A 20,175-nucleotide genomic window follows, 5' to 3' on the forward strand; every position below is an offset into this window, starting at 1 on the left:
AGTCCCTTTACTAATCCGGGGTCGCCACTGCAGAATGAACCGCCAACTTATCCAGCAAGTTTTTACACAGCGGATGACCTTCCGGATGCAACCCATCTCTGGGAAACATCCACACACACATTCATACACTACGGACAATTTAGCCTGCCCAATTCACCTGTACGGCATGTCTTTGGACTGTGGGGGAAACCGGAGAACCCGGAGGAAACCCACGCAAAGACAGGGAGAACATGCAAACTCCACACAGAAACGCCAACTGAGCCGAGGTTCGAACCAGCGACCCAGCGACCTTCTTGCTGTGAGGCGACAGCACTACCTACTGCGCCACTGCCTATATATATATATATATATATATATATATATATATATATATATATATATATATATATATATATATATATATATATATATATATATATATATATATATATATATAAATATATATATAAATATATAAATATATATATATATGTATGTATATATATATATATATATATATATATATATATATATATATTGTAGCGAGCCATGTAATACCACGTCGCCCTGGGCACAAATCCACACCAGCTGGATCTTTCATCAACCTCGGATCGCTCACAGCTGGACCTCATCAGCCAGGGAGAGATATAAGCCAGCCCCACACAGAAGGAAGTGAGCTTCATTTGACATGACTCCCTGCGCTAACGCTTGTCTCTCTCTGTCTCTCCCACAGCCGAGTCCAGCTCGTGACCGATCCAACACTCTACTTCTCACCAGCCTTCACCATCTCCCCGGAGCACTTGAGCACGCACCTTTAAGAAGAGCACTCATTCACCCCAATATCACTTGTAAATAAAGGCACCCTCCGGGGCATTGTTTGTAACATTATCTACGGTGTTTGTGTTTTCCCTCTGCCTCGCTACAACTGGTGGAGAATGCGGGCATTGCAGAGGGAAAAATTCAGAAGAAACACTCACCATTAAGTAGAAAATAACCGCTGAATTTTTCTGTGTTTGTTACAGACAGGCATCCGCTCTCTCTCTCTCCCACGCTTCCTCTTACTCGGCTGTCAACATCCCGTCGCCATGTCGGTGGAAGAGGTACTGCTCCACCTAGCGGAGATCTCCAGGAAACAGAATTCCATCTCTGAGCAGCTTACAGCCAGACAGGATCGACTGGAACAGCAGCTCCGCCAGGCGGCCAGACACCATCCGACTCCCGAAGTGAGTGCGCATCATCATCTCACTAAACTCAGCGACCTGGATGATATTGACGCTTATTTACATACCTTTGAGGTTATTGCCGAGAGAGAAGGCTGGCCAAAAGAAAACTGGGCGAGAATGTTGGCTCCGTTTCTCACAGGAGAAGCGCAACGAGCATATTTTTCACTAGAGACACCTAAAAATGAAGATTACAAAGCGTTAAAAAAGGAAATATTAGCCAGAATGGGGCTATCCACAATCAGCGCAGCCCAACAGTTTTTCCAGTGGTCTTACGACGAGAAACAACCAGTGAGAACTCAAGCAGCTCAACTTTCTCGTTTGGGAAGGCTATGGTTATTGGGAGGAGATCCCTCGGCGGTCCAGGTCGCTGAGAAGGTGATCATAGAGAAGATGATGCGTGCGTTACCCCGACGTTTGCGAACACTCACCAGCATGCGAAATCCTGAGTCACTGGCCACCCTGGTGGAGGCGATCGAGCTGGCTGAAGCTCACATCGCCCGAGATAATGGGGAGAGAGCGGCTCTGCCACCCCGGAGGGTAAGTGCACCTTGGCGACCGGTGGAGGGCACAGCGCGACCAGGCGGCAGACCAGCGGTCCCCAGCCCGATGGACGAGCCGATGCCCACCGAGCCGACGACGCACTCGACCCCGGCCTGGACAGCAGGGTGCGCGGTTCACCGCAATATCCCTCCCGAAGCTCCCACCCATAAAGTCCAGCTAGAGGGAAAAACACAAACGGCCACTTTAGACACAGGAAGCGCCATCACTCTGGTTCACCCGAAAATTTTAAAATACCATCATGAAAGCAAAGGGCGAATTCCGATCACGTGTGTGCATGGTGATACCCGCCACGTACCCGCTCGAAGAGTGACCATCGCGGCGAAACCAGGTAGCTGGCGAATCGAAGTCGGGGTTGTTCCAGATCTTCCTGTGTCCCTCTTACTGGGCAGAGACTGGCCGGGGTTCGACGAACTCCTAACCCACCACCACGCTCCATCGGCTCGTTCAAAGAAGAAGAACAAGCCACGGGCTCATCGGGACCGCAAACCAGCGCTGATGACCACCGAGAGCTACAGAGGGGGTGAGTCAGCTATATCTGCTAATCTATACTTTGATCTGTTTCAACAGATAACCGCAGGAGGCGATTTTGGTAGAGCACAAAGGGAAGATGAAACGCTCAAACACTGCTGGCCGCAAATACGGATCATCGAAGGTAATGAGCGACTTCCCAGCCCTCACCCCCTCCCACATTTTATTGTGGAAAATGGTCTGCTGTACTGTGTCGCAGAGAGGCGGGGGGAAAAGAAGACACTACTGGTCGTTCCGAGGACCAAGAGGGAGACGGTCTTGGAACTGGCACATACCCACCCGATGGCTGGACATCTGGGAGCGGCCAACACGGTGAAAAGGATCCGCGATCGTTTCCATTGGCCGGGGCTAGACGGGGAAGTAAAAAGGTATTGCCAGGCATGTGACATCTGCCAGAGAACGTCTCCCCAACGACCACCCCCCAGCCCTCTAATACCACTACCCATCATCGATGTGCCCTTCACCCGAATTGGTATGGACTTGGTAGGGCCTTTGCCGAAGTCGGCCCGGGGACATGAGCACATCCTTGTTATCCTCGATTATGCCACCAGATACCCTGAAGCGATTCCCCTGAGGAAAGCCACGTCATCGGCCATCGCGAAGGAGCTGTTTCTACTATGCAGTCGAGTGGGAATCCCAACAGAGATACTGACCGACCAGGGCACCCCCTTCATGTCCCGGTTGATGGCAGACCTCTGTCACCTACTCAAGGTAAAACAGCTAAAAACCTCTGTATATCATCCACAGACGGACGGCCTTGTCGAGCGCTTTAACAAGACTCTGAAGCAGATGCTCCGACGGGTGGTGGCAGAGGACGGGCGCGACTGGGACCTCATGATCCCGTACGTGTTATTCGGTATCAGGGAAGTCCCCCAGGCCTCCACAGGATTTACCCCCTTCGAACTGCTGTTTGGCCGCCAACCCAGGGGCCTATTGGATGTGGCTCGGCAAGCCTGGGAGCAGGAGCCAGCCCCCCAGCGGTCGGTGATTGAACACGTACGGGACATGAGAGAACGCATCGACAAAATCATGCCCATCGTCAAGCAACACCTGACCGAAGCCCAGCGCGCCCAGCAGAGATTGTATAACCGGCCCGCCCAACCCAGAGAGTTCCACCCAGGGGACAAGGTGATGATACTCATACCTACCACAACGTCGAAGTTCCTCGCATCCTGGAAGGGACCATACACCGTGGTAGAAAGGGTAGGGCCGGTAAATTATCGAGTCCGTCAGCCGGGACGAAGACGGGAAGAACAACTTTACCACATTAATCTTATGAAGAAGTGGGTTGCAGCTCCAGGTCATCTCGTTGCCTTCGCTGAAGAAACTCTTCCCGTTGTCCACATTGGTGAGCAACTCTCACCAAACCAGAAGGCGGAGCTGCAAGCCTTGGTTGGTCAGTTCAAGGATGTGTTCTCGGAGAAACCGGGCCGAACCTCCATCATCCAACACAACATTATCACTCCTCCTGGCACCATCGTCCGGCAAAGGCCTTATCGAGTTCCAGAGGCTCGCAGGCTGGCTATCGACGAGGAGATCCAGAAGATGAGAAGGTTAGGCATCATCGAACCATCCCGTAGCCCATGGTCCAGCCCAATAGTGATGGTCCCCAAACCCGATGGCACCCTCCGTTTCTGCAACGACTTCAGGAAACTCAATGAGATCTCCAAGTTCGACGGATACCCCATGCCTCGGGTGGACGAGCTGCTGGATAGGCTGGGTGGAGCCCGATTTATCTCCACCATCGACCTCACCAAAGGCTACTGGCAGTTACCACTCAGTGAAGACGCCAAGGAGAAAACCGCCTTCTCCACACCCGGTGGGCACTGGCAATACCGGGTTCTTCCCTTCGGGCTCCACGGGGCCCCAGCCACATTCCAAAGAATGATGGACATCCTGCTGAGGCCCCACCAGCCATATGCAGCAGCCTACCTGGACGACCTCATCGTCCACTCAGAGTCATGGGAAGAACACCTATCCCGGTTACGGAGGGTGCTCTTAGATCTTCGACGGGCTGGGCTCACAGCTAATCCCAAGAAATGCCACCTGGGTCTAGCCGAAGCCAGATACCTCGGCTTCCACATTGGACGAGGTCTCATACAGCCACAGCAAAACAAGGTCAAGGCACTACAAGAAACTCCACAACCCACCACAAAGACCCAGGTACGTGCATTTCTGGGGTTAGCGGGCTACTATAGATGTTTTATACCTAACTTCTCATCCATAGCTAGCCCCCTGACAGACCTGACCAGAAAGGGGCAGCCGGAGAGGATAAGATGGACCAAGGAAGCCGACGACGCGTTCCGAGCCCTAAAGAAGTCCCTCACGTCCTCACCGGTACTGCACGCACCTGACTTCGGCTGCCCCTTCATTCTACAGACGGATGCTTCCGACTCGGGCCTGGGCGCGGTCCTCTCCCAGGTCCACGGCGATGAAGAACATCCCATAATGTACGTGAGTCGGAAGCTGACCCCCGCAGAGACCCGCTACGCAACGGTGGAGAAGGAGGCCCTGGCGATCAAGTGGGCAATCCTGGAGCTAAGGTACTATCTCCTTGGCAGGAAATTCACTCTGGTGACCGACCACGCCCCGCTACAATGGATGGCTACAGCGAAGAACAACAACGCTCGGGTCACCAGGTGGTTCCTGTCGCTCCAGGATTTCAACTTCGACGTACAACATCGAGCCGGGGCCTCCCACGGAAACGCAGACGGACTCTCACGGCTCTGGTCAGGATGGGCAGGTCTGTCGAAACATTCTACCCCCCCTCTCAATACACTGCTCTTCCTTCGCAGGACACCCAGGACCAGGACGACGCTAAGGGGGGGGGAATGTAGCGAGCCATGTAATACCACGTCGCCCTGGGCACAAATCCACACCAGCTGGATCTTTCATCAACCTCGGATCGCTCACAGCTGGACCTCATCAGCCAGGGAGAGATATAAGCCAGCCCCACACAGAAGGAGCTTCATTTGACATGACTCCCTGCGCTAACGCTTGTCTCTCTCTGTCTCTCCCACAGCCGAGTCCAGCTCGTGACCGATCCAACACTCTACTTCTCACCAGCCTTCACCATCTCCCCGGAGCACTTGAGCACGCACCTTTAAGAAGAGCACTCATTCACCCCAATATCACTTGTAAATAAAGGCACCCTCCGGGGCATTGTTTGTAACATTATCTACGGTGTTTGTGTTTTCCCTCTGCCTCGCTACAATATATATATATATTTAAACCTTATATATATTTAAGGTTTAAAAAACGGCTTGCCATACGCTCTCACCCAGTAGCACAGTGGAGATTTCTCTAGTTATATCGTTTCTCTAGTTATATCGTATATCGTACGCAGTGATATGCAGTCAAATATTTCGCCAAACAGTCCTTAGGGTTGCGGTGACACGCAGTCAGATATTTCACCGGACAGATCCGCCACTTTTGGCGCTCATAAACAATCATTAAGCTCTCGTGCTGCAGGAATGAGGAGAATGAGTCTGCTGAAGGTGCACAGCTGTCATGCTGTGAGGAGTTCTCGTCTTTAATAAATTACGGAAGTTTGCGATCACTGAACAGTAAGAATGATTAATAAATCCATATGAAACAACCCCTTAAAAGTCACGTATCGCTTTCAGTTTCGGGCTTTGGCCCGTTTTGCACTCACACACAAGCGTACCGCGCCAAAGCCCAAGTAAACCGCTCTCAGGCACACCTTTTCCAACCGGGCCAGGGCCAGCCAAGTGAACCGTGCTTGAGCCCGATTCAGCGCACTCACACTTCTCAAACGATCAGGGAAACAGGCCTGGGCACGGTACGGATGGCATAGTGTGAGTAGGCCCCTAATGTAAAATATTCTCGCGTTTTTAAATTTATAATTCATGAATGGCAAATAATTTAACACACACTAAACCCCTGTTCCAACTAATTTTATAAACATTTTAGCCATGATTTGGTTGTCTTAGACACATTTGAGAAATTAAAAAAATAAATAAATCCTTGTAATCCTTGGCTAAAGTCTGTGATTGTTGGTTTGACATGCTGACAAACTCTGCCAATTGTTTATGATTGCTGAGTCATCATTTCAGAACGTAGGTTACTGATTATGTCATGGTCACGGATGGTCAAACACAGTTTTTTTTGTGTGTTTGGCACATCATGATAGTCGTTCAGTCTGACATTATGTCAACTGAGATCTTAGAGTTTGCAATGAGAATCACGGTCATGCACTCTGACAAGCTAAACTCATTTAGGCCTGTTAAATATCACATATTGTGCGTCATGCTTTTCAAACACCCTTAAAAGAAAACGACACTGATGTAAGCTACATTTTAATATGCAGGGCATAAGGTGGAATAATTTCCATATATGACTCACTACTCATTAATCACTACACTTGAGTACTTTTAGGACGAGGACACTCCAACTAGCACAGCCGATAACCAACATTGTTGTCGGCAATCATCTGGACTTAAAATCTGCAGGAAACAACTGACTGAAAATGAGTGTGTGTTCTGTGACTGAATAAAAAGATGTCTTCTCGCCTCCGCAGGTGGAAGTTATCTGTTTTGTAATCCTCAAAAGAGAAACTGTCACGGATGTTTGCAAGAAAACGGACCGAGTTGCAGCAATGAACTATACAAAGGGGTTTATTGACAGAATAAGGCACAAGTAGACAGACAAGGGGATGACAAGGTCCAAACGGTAGGGGCAACAACACAGGGAAGCCAGTTGTAAAGACAAGATAATACTAAAATGAACAGCCAGCCAGGAGTAGGAGCAACAGTGGTCAAAACCAAAGCTAGATCCGGGAGATGCCACGTAAACTCCAGACTGGCAGACCAGGGAGGTTAGGATACGGGATAGCACTGGAAAATTATAAGACACAAGACAGGACAGCAAACGGGCAGCAAAAATATACAAAAAAAAAAAAAAAAAACTAACTAAATCTAAAATAAAATCAAATATAAATACTAGGAGAGAAACACTGACTTCAGCAATCTGATAAAACTGAAATAAAGACTTTTAGAATCTTAAAGAGTAATTAAACTACTAATAATCAACTAATAAGACTAGGACTTACAGAAAAAAAAGGGACAACAATGGTTCTAAGGATAAGTAAAATAAAGATTAGAACACAAATTAAGTAAACACTAGAAACAAACAAAAGAAAGTAGTAGCTGCAAACAAACAAGTAGACAAGAGAACTAGAACAGGCAAGACTAAAGCTCAGTAAAGATAGATACAAGGTGATGATAGATACAAGGTAAAGATAGATACAAGGCAGGCACGTGCACACATAGGGCTCAACCTTTGCAGTGCACATGCCCTTTTTAGTGTTGGATAGAAAGTGCCCTTCCAAAATGATCAAAAGTGCCCCCGTGATGCGACACACCCTCGGTCCCGCCCTTCAGTAGGCGAGCGATTACACCGCTCTTGAATACGCGCGCGACAACACAGCTGATCAGAACACGGGCGAAAACACCGCTCTTTAGTACGGCGTGGAAGTACACACCTTTAGTACATGGAACGAACCATCAAAGAAATGAGAACACACAGCAAAAGTTATAGAACAAAGCACACAAGAGAAAGGTGAACACAATCAGGATAACAAGGTCTAAAAACGAGGGCGGGGTAACTGAAAACAAGAAGGAAAGTCAAGAGAAGCACATGGCCAACACAAATTAAGACATTCATTCATTCATTATATTGTCGGCTTAGTCCAGGGATGTCAAACTCAATTCCTGGAGGGCCACAGCCCTGCACACTTTAGTTCCAACCCTAATTAAACACACCTGATCAAACTAATTGAGTCCTTCAGGCTTGTTTGAAACCTACAGGTAAGTGTGTTGGAGCAGGGTTGGGTTGTGGCCCTCCAGGAATTGAGTTTGACATCCCTGGCTTAGACCCTTTATTAATCTGGGATCGCCACAGCGGAATGAACCGCCAACTCATCCAGCAAGTTTTTACGCAGCGGATGCCCTTCCAGCCTCAACCCATCTCTGGGAAACATCCACACACACATTTACACACACACACACACACACACTCATACACTACAGACAATTTAGCTTACCCAATTCAAATGACTTTGGACTGGGGGAAACCGGAGCACCCGGAGGAAACCCACGCGAAAGCAGGGAGAACATGTATTCTTGCTGTGAGGCGACAGCACTACCTACTGCGCCACCATGTCACCCAAGTAAAATCGTAATATCTTAATATCAGCAGTATTGTATTAGAAAAAAACTGATAAATGTGAATTGTTTGTTGATTGCTGTGTTTCTGTTTCTTACCATTAACACAAACAATGGCCGTTTGTGGCCACTGGTATTTTGCCTACCTGTTGTTTTTTTGCTAAGCCAGTAGGCTACACTGTTGGTTCCATTCAAGGCTCTAGTAAACAGGATATGGTAATCCAAATGCTGCGTTCACACCTGACTCGGATGAAGCGTCAAGTGCTAGTGATTTACATGTTAAGTCAATGCAAAGACGGGAATAGACATCCTATGTGCGAAAGAGCCGAATTGCTCAAGTTAAAAAACTTTAGCCGACATTCGATAACCAATCATGAGCTTTGTCTTGTAGGGTCGTGATTATGTTGTAACTTCTGTTGTTGGTGTCCCGTGGGGAAAATCCCCCAGCTGACACCGACAACAGTTCATCAAACTGGGCTCGGCTCAGTCGGAAGCACCTCTGAAAGCTACCATCACCCAGGTATAGTTTCTGTGGGAGTTTATGAACTCACAAAGCCGAATGCACCTCTGAAAGGATCTAATGGACTCAGGCACGGCTCTAAACAGATCAACGCTGTTTTTCAGCCTTCATAAAGCACATAAGTGAAGATCCTCTAATTTCGAGAGGATCACATGCTTATGATTGCTTGCAGTCGGACCCGCATAATTCAATTTATGATTCACCAATTAGACAATTCCTAAGCCACTTTAAATAGCCTAAGTTCAATATGACAGCAATCTTCATTTTAAAGAATCCCCCCTTCCACCCCTACTCCTCCTCCTTTCCTAGATGGGTGGCACCCTGTCCCAGTGGTTAGCACTGTTGCCTCACAGCAAGAACATCACTGGTTCTAGTCCTTACCCTGCCAGCCGATGTTTCTATGCAGAGTTTACACGTTCTCCCCGTGCTCACGTGGGTATCCCCCAGGTTCCCTGGTTTTCTCCCACCGTCAAGAAACATGCAACTCAAGTTAATTGACTAATCCAAATTGGCACCATAGACATGCTCTTAGTAAACGGTGATCACTTAAAAGCAATCACTATCTGTTCATTAGCTACTACAGCAGGGGAGTTCTCGAGATTTACCTGAGCTCAAGCTCCCCTCTCGCCTTGAAAACGGGAGGGAGCCCCAGGCTCGAGGATCTTGGGCTCTCTTCCTGGACAGCATGCCAAACAAGCTTTATAATCAATCATCAGCTACTGTAAGTGTGAACACTTGAAACACAGCTATTCTCTCAATAAAATCCATGTTAGCCATTTAGCAACGAAGCTAGAGTCCCCGGGCAGACAGAAGCCCTGCCCATCACGCAAATCTGCATCTATTGTGAAGTGAATTTGATGCGTGAATGAAGCAGATTTGATGTACGAATGAAGCGAGCAAACTCAGAATGACCACACGTCTATTTATACATGTGTACCGGGTCTGGTGTGAACACAGCATGAAATTTTGGATCACAACCCAATGTTGCTTTAAAAACGATCATACAGTCGGCGCCAATAGCCTAATGTTTAGTGCTTTGACACATAGCATGGAGGTGCTCCCACACTTTCCTGTCTCTATATCTCCACTGTCTTATCAATAAAGGTGAAAACCCCTAAAAATAATTATATATATATAATTAAAATAATATATATATATACGGTCATACAAGTAAGAAATATCAGTTATTATTGGGTAGCAAAACATGGGATTTTCAGATCTGGACCAATTTGATCCAGATGACATTTTTTAAAAACTGGGCCCTGATGATTTTCCAATCAGAGCACTCTCCTCAGCTGATGCCAATTCTACATGCTGTATCAGGCCAATTCAATCTGACGTTAACCTGACAAGAGGTGACATGTGGAACACACCAAAACCAACCAGCTGGACAGATACTGACCTGACACTGCCCAATGGCCGACTGTCAGCTTGGTGTGTCCTATGTTTTTGCTATCTCTCTGATGGGTTTGTTTTGTTTTTTCAGCCTAATGATGGCTTGCTTGACTGATAGTGACAGCTCTTTGGATCTCATCTTAAAAGTGGACAGTAACAAATTCTAAATAGCACACTTGAAATAAACTCCAGACCTTGTATCTGCTCATTGTAAATGGGATAATAAGGAAATAACACACACCTGGCCATGGAACAGCTTAGAAGCCAATTGCCCAATGGACCCTTCGCCTAGCCCCGCCCTCTTTATTTACTGTTGCTACGCCTGTCAAGCTTTCGTGACTGGCACAGCTTTTTCAATGTGTGTGCGCCGGTGTCAGACATTGCCAGGGATATAATGTCAGTTTTTGCTAACAGGTGAGATATCTGAGAAAGCCAGACAAAAAAGGATTGCAGTATGCATTACAGGGGTATTCACGACATAATAGGCAACTGATTAAAGATAATTCAATCAAAATTGAAGCTAGCTTAGCCTAGCCGCCTCATATGCTGACCATTCAACAGCTAAGCTCATGCACAGCAGGAGAAATTAATCTAATAATAACAAATGAAACCGCAATTTCTCTATTTTTAGCCAAAATGCTTGATAGATTAATTGTTGTGCAATGAAATCGTTACTAACCGACGAGGAAGCACACATGACAGTGCTTTTACATAGTTCATTCATAGAAAGAACAGCCAGAAAGGGGAGATTGTTGAATTTGTGCCGAATATTAGCATCATTGGCCCGTAACAATGTACAGTAAGTTACTTATTACTGTCAGTATGTTTGTGTGCTCTTTATAAATGAATGAAAAACAGATGCAGGTAAAGTATATTGGTCGCAGCTGCTCAGTTTGTGATCAAATCTCGGTTTCGTTCTGTTGATTTGTAATTTCAAATATTCGTAGCTTGAAACAAATGGAAATATGAAGTTCAGTAAAGTTAGCAACAGATTCGCAGATTCGTAAATTCCGGAACAATAACTCATGTCATTATAACCTATTTGCTAGTATGTATGACTACGTTACTAACGTTATGGCGAAGGCTTAAACGGAGCATTACTCACAATATCGAGCGAAAAAAGGAAAAAGACAGCTGTGAAACATAACCAGCTTTGTGTTTTTGTAGGAAACACAGTTTAGATCTGTTTAGGGTAAGAGGTGTGTGAGTAATTGCCGTCTGTCTATCACTGAATGTGTCAGGAATATCAAAACAAAACCAACTTAGCTCCGCACCTTTAGTGCCCTTCACACAGCTTAATGCACGCAAGCATTTCTCCTTTTGGGTTTTAGGTTTTGAATAGGGGAAAAATTCCATATGCACTCGCTCGAAAGCTTGACAGAGCCCCTGTGCGTAGCTACAGTTGCTAAGCCACGATTGGTGGGTGGCGGTTTTTGGGCGGGGCTTAGGGAGGGGTCAATTGCTTTTGGACCCTTAACAAGTGGGAAGCACATATGCAAACTGTTGTAATTCCTACACCGTTCACCTGACTTGGATGTAAATATCCTCAAATTAAAGCTGACAGTCTGCAGTTAAAGCACATCCTGTTCATTTCATTCCGAATCCATTGTGTCTATAGAGCCAAAAAATGTCTCCAAATAATCATCTCAGGGCTCTTCACAGAAAGTGCACTAATATTGGAACTGTACAAATCGGGGGTATGTTCCCCAGACTCATTTAAGTTTAGACTCAGCATCTGCTGTTGCGCTAAGGTGTGAGAGAGATGTCCGACACTTCGTTATTCACAATTGAGTTGAGGGTGAGAAACGCCTCTGAAAGAGCTACTCAAGTCTTTCTTTCTCTCCCTTCCGCATCTCAAGCAAAATAAGGGCAACATATTTTTTCATAGCTGAACATTTATAACCCTCAGCATATGTACTGTACCTCGGAGTCCAGCCTTTTCTTCCTGCACATAAATAATGCATCCGTTTCCTACATAAAACATGGCAGAGGAGTGAAAGCAAACAGGTGTCCATGTGTCCTTCTTCTCTGGGATCCAGTTCTAGTTTAGTGTCAGTCACAGATGGAGAGGAAGCAGTGCCAGCTAGATTCAATCATAAGATTTTGCTTTTCGGCGGCTTTGATTCAGGAAGGGATGCTCCTCAACACATTGTCATGGAAAACAAGGCTTCATCTAGGTACAAGAAAGTAGCATTCATTGCAGTATTATATCTGAGAGGCACTGCTTTCATGGCACAAACAGAAGCTCTTCTGCTTTGATGCTAAATGACAGATAGCGTAGCACTTTGCGGCGAGCGAGGCCTCTTGTTGGGGCTCTAGGGAGAGCAGTGTTACCCCATCAAACAGATATTATTACACCCACACACAAGCAAGCAAGAACGTGAACGTCTCTATTAATGGGAAATGTTCCTGGCATAGTAACATAGTGCAGACTCATTGAGGGAAAGAGACAATCCTTCCTGTATTGATGTTTGTTGTTATTTTAATCGGTTATGCCGAGTTCAGACTGCATGATTTTCAAAGTAGTCGTGTGTCACAGATGTTTTCAAACTGCATGGCTATCTGGGCTAGCGTTTTGTCGCTGCTTTGTTTACACTGCAAGATGGATCTGCGACAGGGGGTTTCACACTGCATTACTTTACAATAGGAAGAAAACAACTTTGTCCAAACTACGTCTCACACTCAAAAACATGTTGTATATCTTTTGTTATTAACTACTGTTTAAGTATGCCCCATATTTTAGTATGTAAAATGTTTAAGGATACCAAAAATGTTTCAGTGTGGATTAAATCTTTACTCAAGTTAGACAAGTTTGGTGCTAATCAACCAATAATGGTCCATACACCATACTAATCAAGCAAAACAACTGTTTATTGCTGGTACACACACAACCCGGGCTCATTTTGAAAACGTAGCCCCGTGGACGTTTCTGCGGACCGCGAAATACGTCCCAGGAGGTACGTATTCGAGCGGTTTTTGTTTTCACGGATCCACGAAAAGCCGCTGTGCACGCTTTTTTGCGTCTCGGGCGCCTCCCGGGAGCTCGCGCGAAAAGCCACCGGATCGGCCGACCCGGCCGCCCTCCTCTTCCTCCTCCTCCTTCCCTAAACCCAAGCGACGGTTTGCAAAAGCCGTCCAGAAAAAAAAAAAAGCAAAATCCCTCGTCTTCGATTTCGATCGCTTTTTCAGATCCCGCCACGTTCTCACCCTTATTTTTCAGATTCTGTTTTTCATCTTACCTGATTTCTGCAACCGCAGTTCCCTGGACTTGATCCCAGTCGTCGTCCACGCGGCCGGCTCCTCCTCCTCCTCAGGGGCCTCCGCTCCACCGAGGCCAACGCTGTGAGCTAAGCGGACAAACTGTTTGCTTGGGGAAAGCCCTCCACTCGGAGGCGAGCCGTCGGCCGGCGAGCGCGAAGAGGAGGAGCGGAGCGGCGCCACACCGCCCCGCAGCGTTTGCTCGAAAAAAACTAAATGCGGCCGTACGTACCTCCGGCCACGTAAATCGCGGTCTCCAGAAACGTCCACGGAGCTACGTTTCCAGAATGAGCTTGGGTTGTACACACAGCTGATATTAATTATCACAATAATATTCAATAATCATGAATCATACTCATGAACATCATCAATCGAAATACAACAAAATTGCATAAAAGGCTTATAATGCAAAATAAAGATGAGATTAAATGAATTAATAACAGATAATGAAAACCCCAAGCAATTTGATACAAGTGTATACAACCTCAGAGACTTGCCACCATTTTCCTCTTCAAAGACTGGGGAGCCCGTTGCAGTCACATTGGAAAACCAACACGTGTGTCCGAGAATGCCGGGCGATGTGTGCTTATCCCACGGCTGAGCTTCCAATGTTTCAGCAAGAAACCCTCACCTTTATAGTCAAAATTTGGGTGCTGCCCAAAGGTCGGCCTATTAGGTAAGAGTGAAGTGTGAGTTGATCACCTTCTCTCTCAGCTAGGTGCACTTTTTTTCTGATTGCAAAGCACAAATTTGAGGTTTGTAGTGTCAGCATGATTATCAAGAGTCAATATTCTACCTCCTGAAATTTGGGAAAAAGTTAACCTTAAGGTCAAGACACTTCTATACAGCTTAAAGTGACATTTAAAGGCTTAACTAGGTTAATTAGGTTAACTAGTCATGTTAGGATTATTAGGCCCGTTATTGTATAACGATGGCTTGTTCTGTAGGCTATCGAAAAAAATAGCTTGAAGGGGCTAATAATTTCAACCCAGGCTCATTGTGAAAACGTAGTCCCGCGGACGTTTCTGGAGACCGCGGAATACGTCCTAGCGGGTAACAGTGGTTTTTGTTTTTGCAAATCCGCGAGAGGCCGCTGTTGTGCACTTTTTCGCACCTCAGACGCCTCTCGCGAATGCGGTTCGTGCCCTCGCTGTTCACAGAGGCCGCTGTCCGACTGACCGGATGATTGACTGCGCGATCGGCCAATCGGCTGACCCGTCCTCCTCCTTTCCTGAACCCAACCAATTTTACCGATCGACCCGCCCGCCCGCTCGGTTCTCTAAACCCGAGCAACAGTTTACAAAAAGCCGTCCAAACAAAATAAAAGCCCTGATTTTTATTATTTTTTTCTACCGCGTTTTCGGATTTCACCGCGTTCTCACCCTGTTACAAAACTCGTTCACTTAATTTTTGGGATTCTGATTTTGTCTTACCTGATTGCTGGAACCGCTCTTTCCCGGACTCGAAACCGATCGCCGTGGTCAACTCCTCTCTGCATCTCGAGCCTGCCGACGTACACGGTGAGCTGAGTGGACAAACGGGTTGCAGAGGGGAAGCCCTCCACAAAGAGGTAAGGCAAGAGCGAAAAGGAAACAGCGTCACACCGTCCCGCAGCATTCGCTTGAAAAAAATGAATGCAGCCGTACGTACCCCCCGGGACGTATTCCGCTGTCTCCAGAAACGTCCGAGGGACTACGTTTTCAGAATGAGCTTGGGTTGAATAATTTGTCCCTAAAATGGTATTTAAAATTTTTTTAACAGCTTTTATTGTAGCCAAAATAAAACAAATAAAACTTTCTGTGAAAATTTCCTTGATCTGTTAAACATAATTCGGAAAATAATAAAAAAAGTAAAAATAATAAATAAAATGGGGGCTAATAATTCTGACTTCAACTGTATATTGCATGTCTTTGTTATGATTAATACTAAAACACATCCAAGATGGAAATAATGCTCACACACAGACAAAGTATAATGAAATGGTTAAACTATTACATAAATAATAATTATTAAATTTATAACTGACAACAAAATGTTTTATACAGTACTTGCATTTTCAGTTCTTTACCTTTAAATCTGTAGTGACCTTTGGACTTTTCTAATAATTACAAAAGGGCATGAGCATTATGCTTGAACCCCTAATAATAATATCAAATGTGTTCATAACAAAACAATAGAGTGACTGAATAATGTCAGAATTTAAACACTTTTTTCTGGATTTCTAGAGATGCAGCTCTAGAGAGCATTTTACATTATAGCTCTCACAGAAGTGTGGGAAAGTTCACAGCACTGCTGATATTCCTGTTTGAAGATTATTTTCTTCATAGTGGAAGCCTGACTTCAGCGTTACCTACATTAAGAACAGAGATAACGCTTATAGGCACTCACCTCGACACCAGCAGGCTCAGTGAATGAGACATGTGTGGCTGCCTTTAGAGATAAGGGTAGCTCTACCGCTGAGAGTCTGTAGAGACTTGAGAAGAAGCAAAATGATTGAATCAGTCACATTACGGAAAACGAAAGGAGCAGCAAACATCCATCTGTTCTCTAAAACCTGGTGACCTTGATGGGATGAGTATGTTCTTTGCTCTGATGTTTACTGACAAATGGCCATCTATCAACACCAGTTCCTGCATTCCAGTGCTGGGCACAATTTTGGTCTGAAATGCTTTTTCTTAATGGAAATATGAATCAATTTGAATATGTTGAATTAGAATTTGAAATGTCATTACCTATGTTTCCAACCTAATACGCTACAGTTTATGCAAAACTGTTTGTAATGGTTACACTCCATGGCAGACAAGGATGAAATAAAGAAGGGGAACACCCAAGTAAGATAAACTATATCACATAATTTATCACAGAAATTCTTTTAAACAACTTAAAGCAAAATTAGCATTTTTATTATTATTATTATTATTATTATTATTATTATTATTATTATTGCTATTGTTGTTGTAATATAATAATAATAATAATAATACAAATATACATAATAATAATAATAATACAAATATACATTATAATAATAATATAATATAATATAATATAATATAATATAATATAATATAATATAATATAATATAATATAATATAATATAATAATAATAATAACAACAATAATAGTAATAATAATAATAATAACATTATTATTATTATTATTAAAATTATTGTTGTTGTTGTTAATTGTAATTAAAATAATAATAATATTAATATTAATAATAATAATAATAATAATAATAATAATAATAATAATAATAATAATAATAATAATAATAATAATTTATAATATAATATAATATAAATATTATTATTATTATTATTATTATTATTATTATTATTATTATTATTATTATTATTGTTGTTGTTGTTAATAATTATAATTAAATAATAATATAATATAATATAATATAATATAATATAATATAATATAATATAATATAATATAATATAATATAATATAATATAATATAATATAATGTAATATAAAATAATTATTATATACATAATATTATTATTTATTATTATTATTATTATTATTATTATTATTATTATTACTATTATTATTATTATTACTACCATTACTACCGACTATCTTAAAAGACGAAGAGCCAATATAAACCTTTGTCAGTTAGAAAGGTTTATATCGGCTCTTCGTCTCTAAAGATAGATGGTAGTCGAAGGAGTTGTGAAGATATTGCATGAAGATCACATCACACACTTTGCATTGATTTTATTGATCTTGTCCCCAGTCCAGTGACGTTATATTTTATTTATGCATGTCTGCTACTTCTAACTATCTCATAAGGATACTGAAACTATAATTGGCTCAGATACGATGCAGCTTTTGCCACAATGGTTTTACGTGAATGCCCTCTTGAATTTAAGAGCTTTGAAATCAATAGGCATCTTATTTGCTCAAGGCCTTTTTCTGAATTTATGTACTTCAGATTGATGGACTTGAGGTTTGGGCAGAGGAGAAAAGCAAACGGTTTGTCACTGAAGACAGCATTCTTATATGTCTTTCAATTTCTCATCTGTTTAATGCATTTCTTTATTTTATCTAGCCGAAAGATTTATATACAGGATGAACAACTTTTGGTTTGTTGTTCTTTTCTGCGGAGATTCTTACATCTCTAATAAACTGGATATTTTTATGGTTATACAATGAAGTTTAGTTATGTAAATCAACTGAATAAATGAAGTTTTAAAAGTTAGTTTAAAGAGAAGATAATTTTTTTTTGTAGGATTTGGCGTGTTTGAGATGTGTGCCAATTTTCGTATTTATGCGTGATTCGTAGCTCGGGGGCCAGTCCGTCAAAAGTGCATGGGTGGCGCTGTTGAGTCATTTTGCCACGCCCATTACCAAAACCTATAATGTACCTAAAACCTAAAACCTCACGTAAATTTTCGCCACTTCTAAGGCGTGTGCAAAGTTTCATGAGTTTTCAGGCATGTTTAGCCCCTCAAAACCGCGATTCATTCTGGAGACGGAAATGAAGAAGAAAAAGAAGAAGGATAAACGAAGCAATTCCAATAGAGCCTACGCACCATTTAGGTTCTCGGTCCCTAATAAATAAATGAATAGAGCTTCAAATTATAATAAATGGAAACTGCCATTAGCACGTTTTAGTCATTTATCTTAAATCAAATGTGTTATTTTCCTGGAAGAAATAAGACAGAAAAACAAATAAACTAATATTTGTGTAATAATGCCTTCTTTGAGGATGATGATAGTGAATTACACGGCTGTTATTTCTGTCTATTTGCTATTTTGTGTTTTGTCTGCATTTTTGATCTCACTTTTGAATAGAATACCTGTAATAGTCTGCAACTTTGCTGTAACCTTTCTAAGAAATATAATACTCAGGAAGCAAACTAGGACACCGATGTCATTTAAATTAAGGCTGAGCCCAAGAATGTTGTTACTGCATTCAGGGGGTGGCAAGGGACCCAATTACCAGACAGGACTGATGCCTCTAGGGCCAGCTTTTTGAAATTGTATCATATGTATGTGAGAGTGGATAGATTGTGACTGGAAAAAAGTATTGGGGATTCTGTGATAAAATTGTGCAAACAATTTACAAATATTTGATCAGCCTCCATTTTTTGACAAGCCATAATCTGTAGAATTATAAATGTTATTAAATGCGATGGTTCTGATGGATTCGATGTAGAAATTATATATATAAAACAAATAAGAATAATTGGAAAAATTACTATCAGACATACTTTGAAAATTTCCCTGCTCTGTTAAACATAATTTGGGAAATAATTTAAAAAGAAAAAAAAAAATGGGAGGGGCTAACATCTTATTTGCTTTATTTCGGCTAGAGTAAAATTAGTTTTTAATTTTTTTAAAAAACATTTTAAGGTCAATATTAGCCCCTTTAAGCTATATTTTTTTTGATAGTCTACAGAACAAACCATCGTTATACAATAACCTAACCTGCCTAGTTAACCTAAATAACCAAGTTAAGCCTTTAAATGTCACTTTATGCTGGATAGAAGTGTGCTAAAAAATGTCTAATCAAATATCATTTACAGTCATCACGGCAAAGATAAAATAAATCAGTTATTAGAGATGAGTTATTAAAACTATTATGTTTAGAAATGTGCTAAAAAATATATCTGTTAAACAGAAATTGGGGAAATAAAATGAACAGGAGGGCTTATAATTCAGGGGGCTAATAATTCTGACTTCAATTGTATGGATCAGTGGGATTAATCGTAGCTTGGTTGTTAACCTGCTCTGTTGCAGGCTAGCTGCAAAGAATAAATCTCCATAGTAACTTAATTTAGCTTAATTTAGCTTGCCTTTATGCAACTCAATCAAGGATAACACACAATCCCAATTCTACCGCTTAGCCCTTCCCCTTACACTACCCCTCGTTTTGCACGTTCCCGCAAAGGGGTAGTGGTGACCCAATTCTCTTTAGCTTGAAAGTGTAGGACCAAGGACGGGTCTTCGAACGAAGATTTTTCAGGATTACACTCGAAACCAAGGGGTAAGAAAATATCCTAGAATACGCCAGCCACATCTCCACCCGGAAGTAAGGAGACCCACAAATTAGTATTTTTTGTCATTATTACATTTTTTTACAACAAACAAGCGCATGTTTTAATATATTCATAACCACGTCCATGTTTTACTATCATGCTTAAATTTTTTTTTTTTAAAAACACCGCTAAATTGCGTGATCTATAATTCCTATAATGATAACTCCTGTACAGCAGTCCCACAACATTCTGACATTCTGTAAATGTTGTTTTTGGTGTGTTTACATAGATGAATTTGGCAACTGTGTAAGTGCACAGTATAGTTACATTCTTATTGCCACATTAGATCGTTATGATAACATAATGTATGCCTTCAGTGATTTCCTGTAGATAAATACTAACGGACAAAAAATAACAAACTGGATTAACTACAGCAGTCGTGATCATCTGATCTCATATGAAGCAAGAGATCGCGATGACATGTGCAGGTGCTGTCCCAATTCTTAGGGGTAAATTTTGAAGCCCT

General features: G+C 42.8%; 2 protein-coding genes across 52 annotated transcripts in view; both read left to right on the forward strand.

Moving 5' to 3' along the window:
• Positions 1–20,175, forward strand: part of nrxn3b (neurexin 3b) — a 420,076-nt gene that overhangs the window by 199,873 nt on the left and 200,028 nt on the right.
• LOC141379487 (uncharacterized) lies at positions 651–8,927 on the forward strand. The gene is made up of 3 exons (XM_073933892.1): positions 651–827; positions 1,002–4,628; positions 8,868–8,927. Exons 2-3 carry the CDS (start codon positions 1,065–1,067, stop codon positions 8,925–8,927), a joined length of 3,624 nt encoding a protein of 1,207 aa, XP_073789993.1. The 5' UTR covers positions 651–827; positions 1,002–1,064.

Source organism: Danio rerio, chromosome 20 (genome assembly GCF_049306965.1).
Source record: "Danio rerio strain Tuebingen ecotype United States chromosome 20, GRCz12tu, whole genome shotgun sequence".
Lineage (NCBI taxonomy): Eukaryota > Metazoa > Chordata > Actinopteri > Cypriniformes > Danionidae > Danio > Danio rerio.

Coding starts and splice junctions, on each gene's coding strand:
- LOC141379487 (XM_073933892.1), top strand. CDS start 1,065: ATGTCGGTGGAAGAGGTACTGCTCCACCTAGCGGAGATCTCCAGGAAA. Junction 4,629..8,867: donor AGTCCCTCACGTCCTCACCG/GTACTGCACGCA, acceptor TTTGTCTTGTAG/GGTCGTGATTATGTTGTAAC.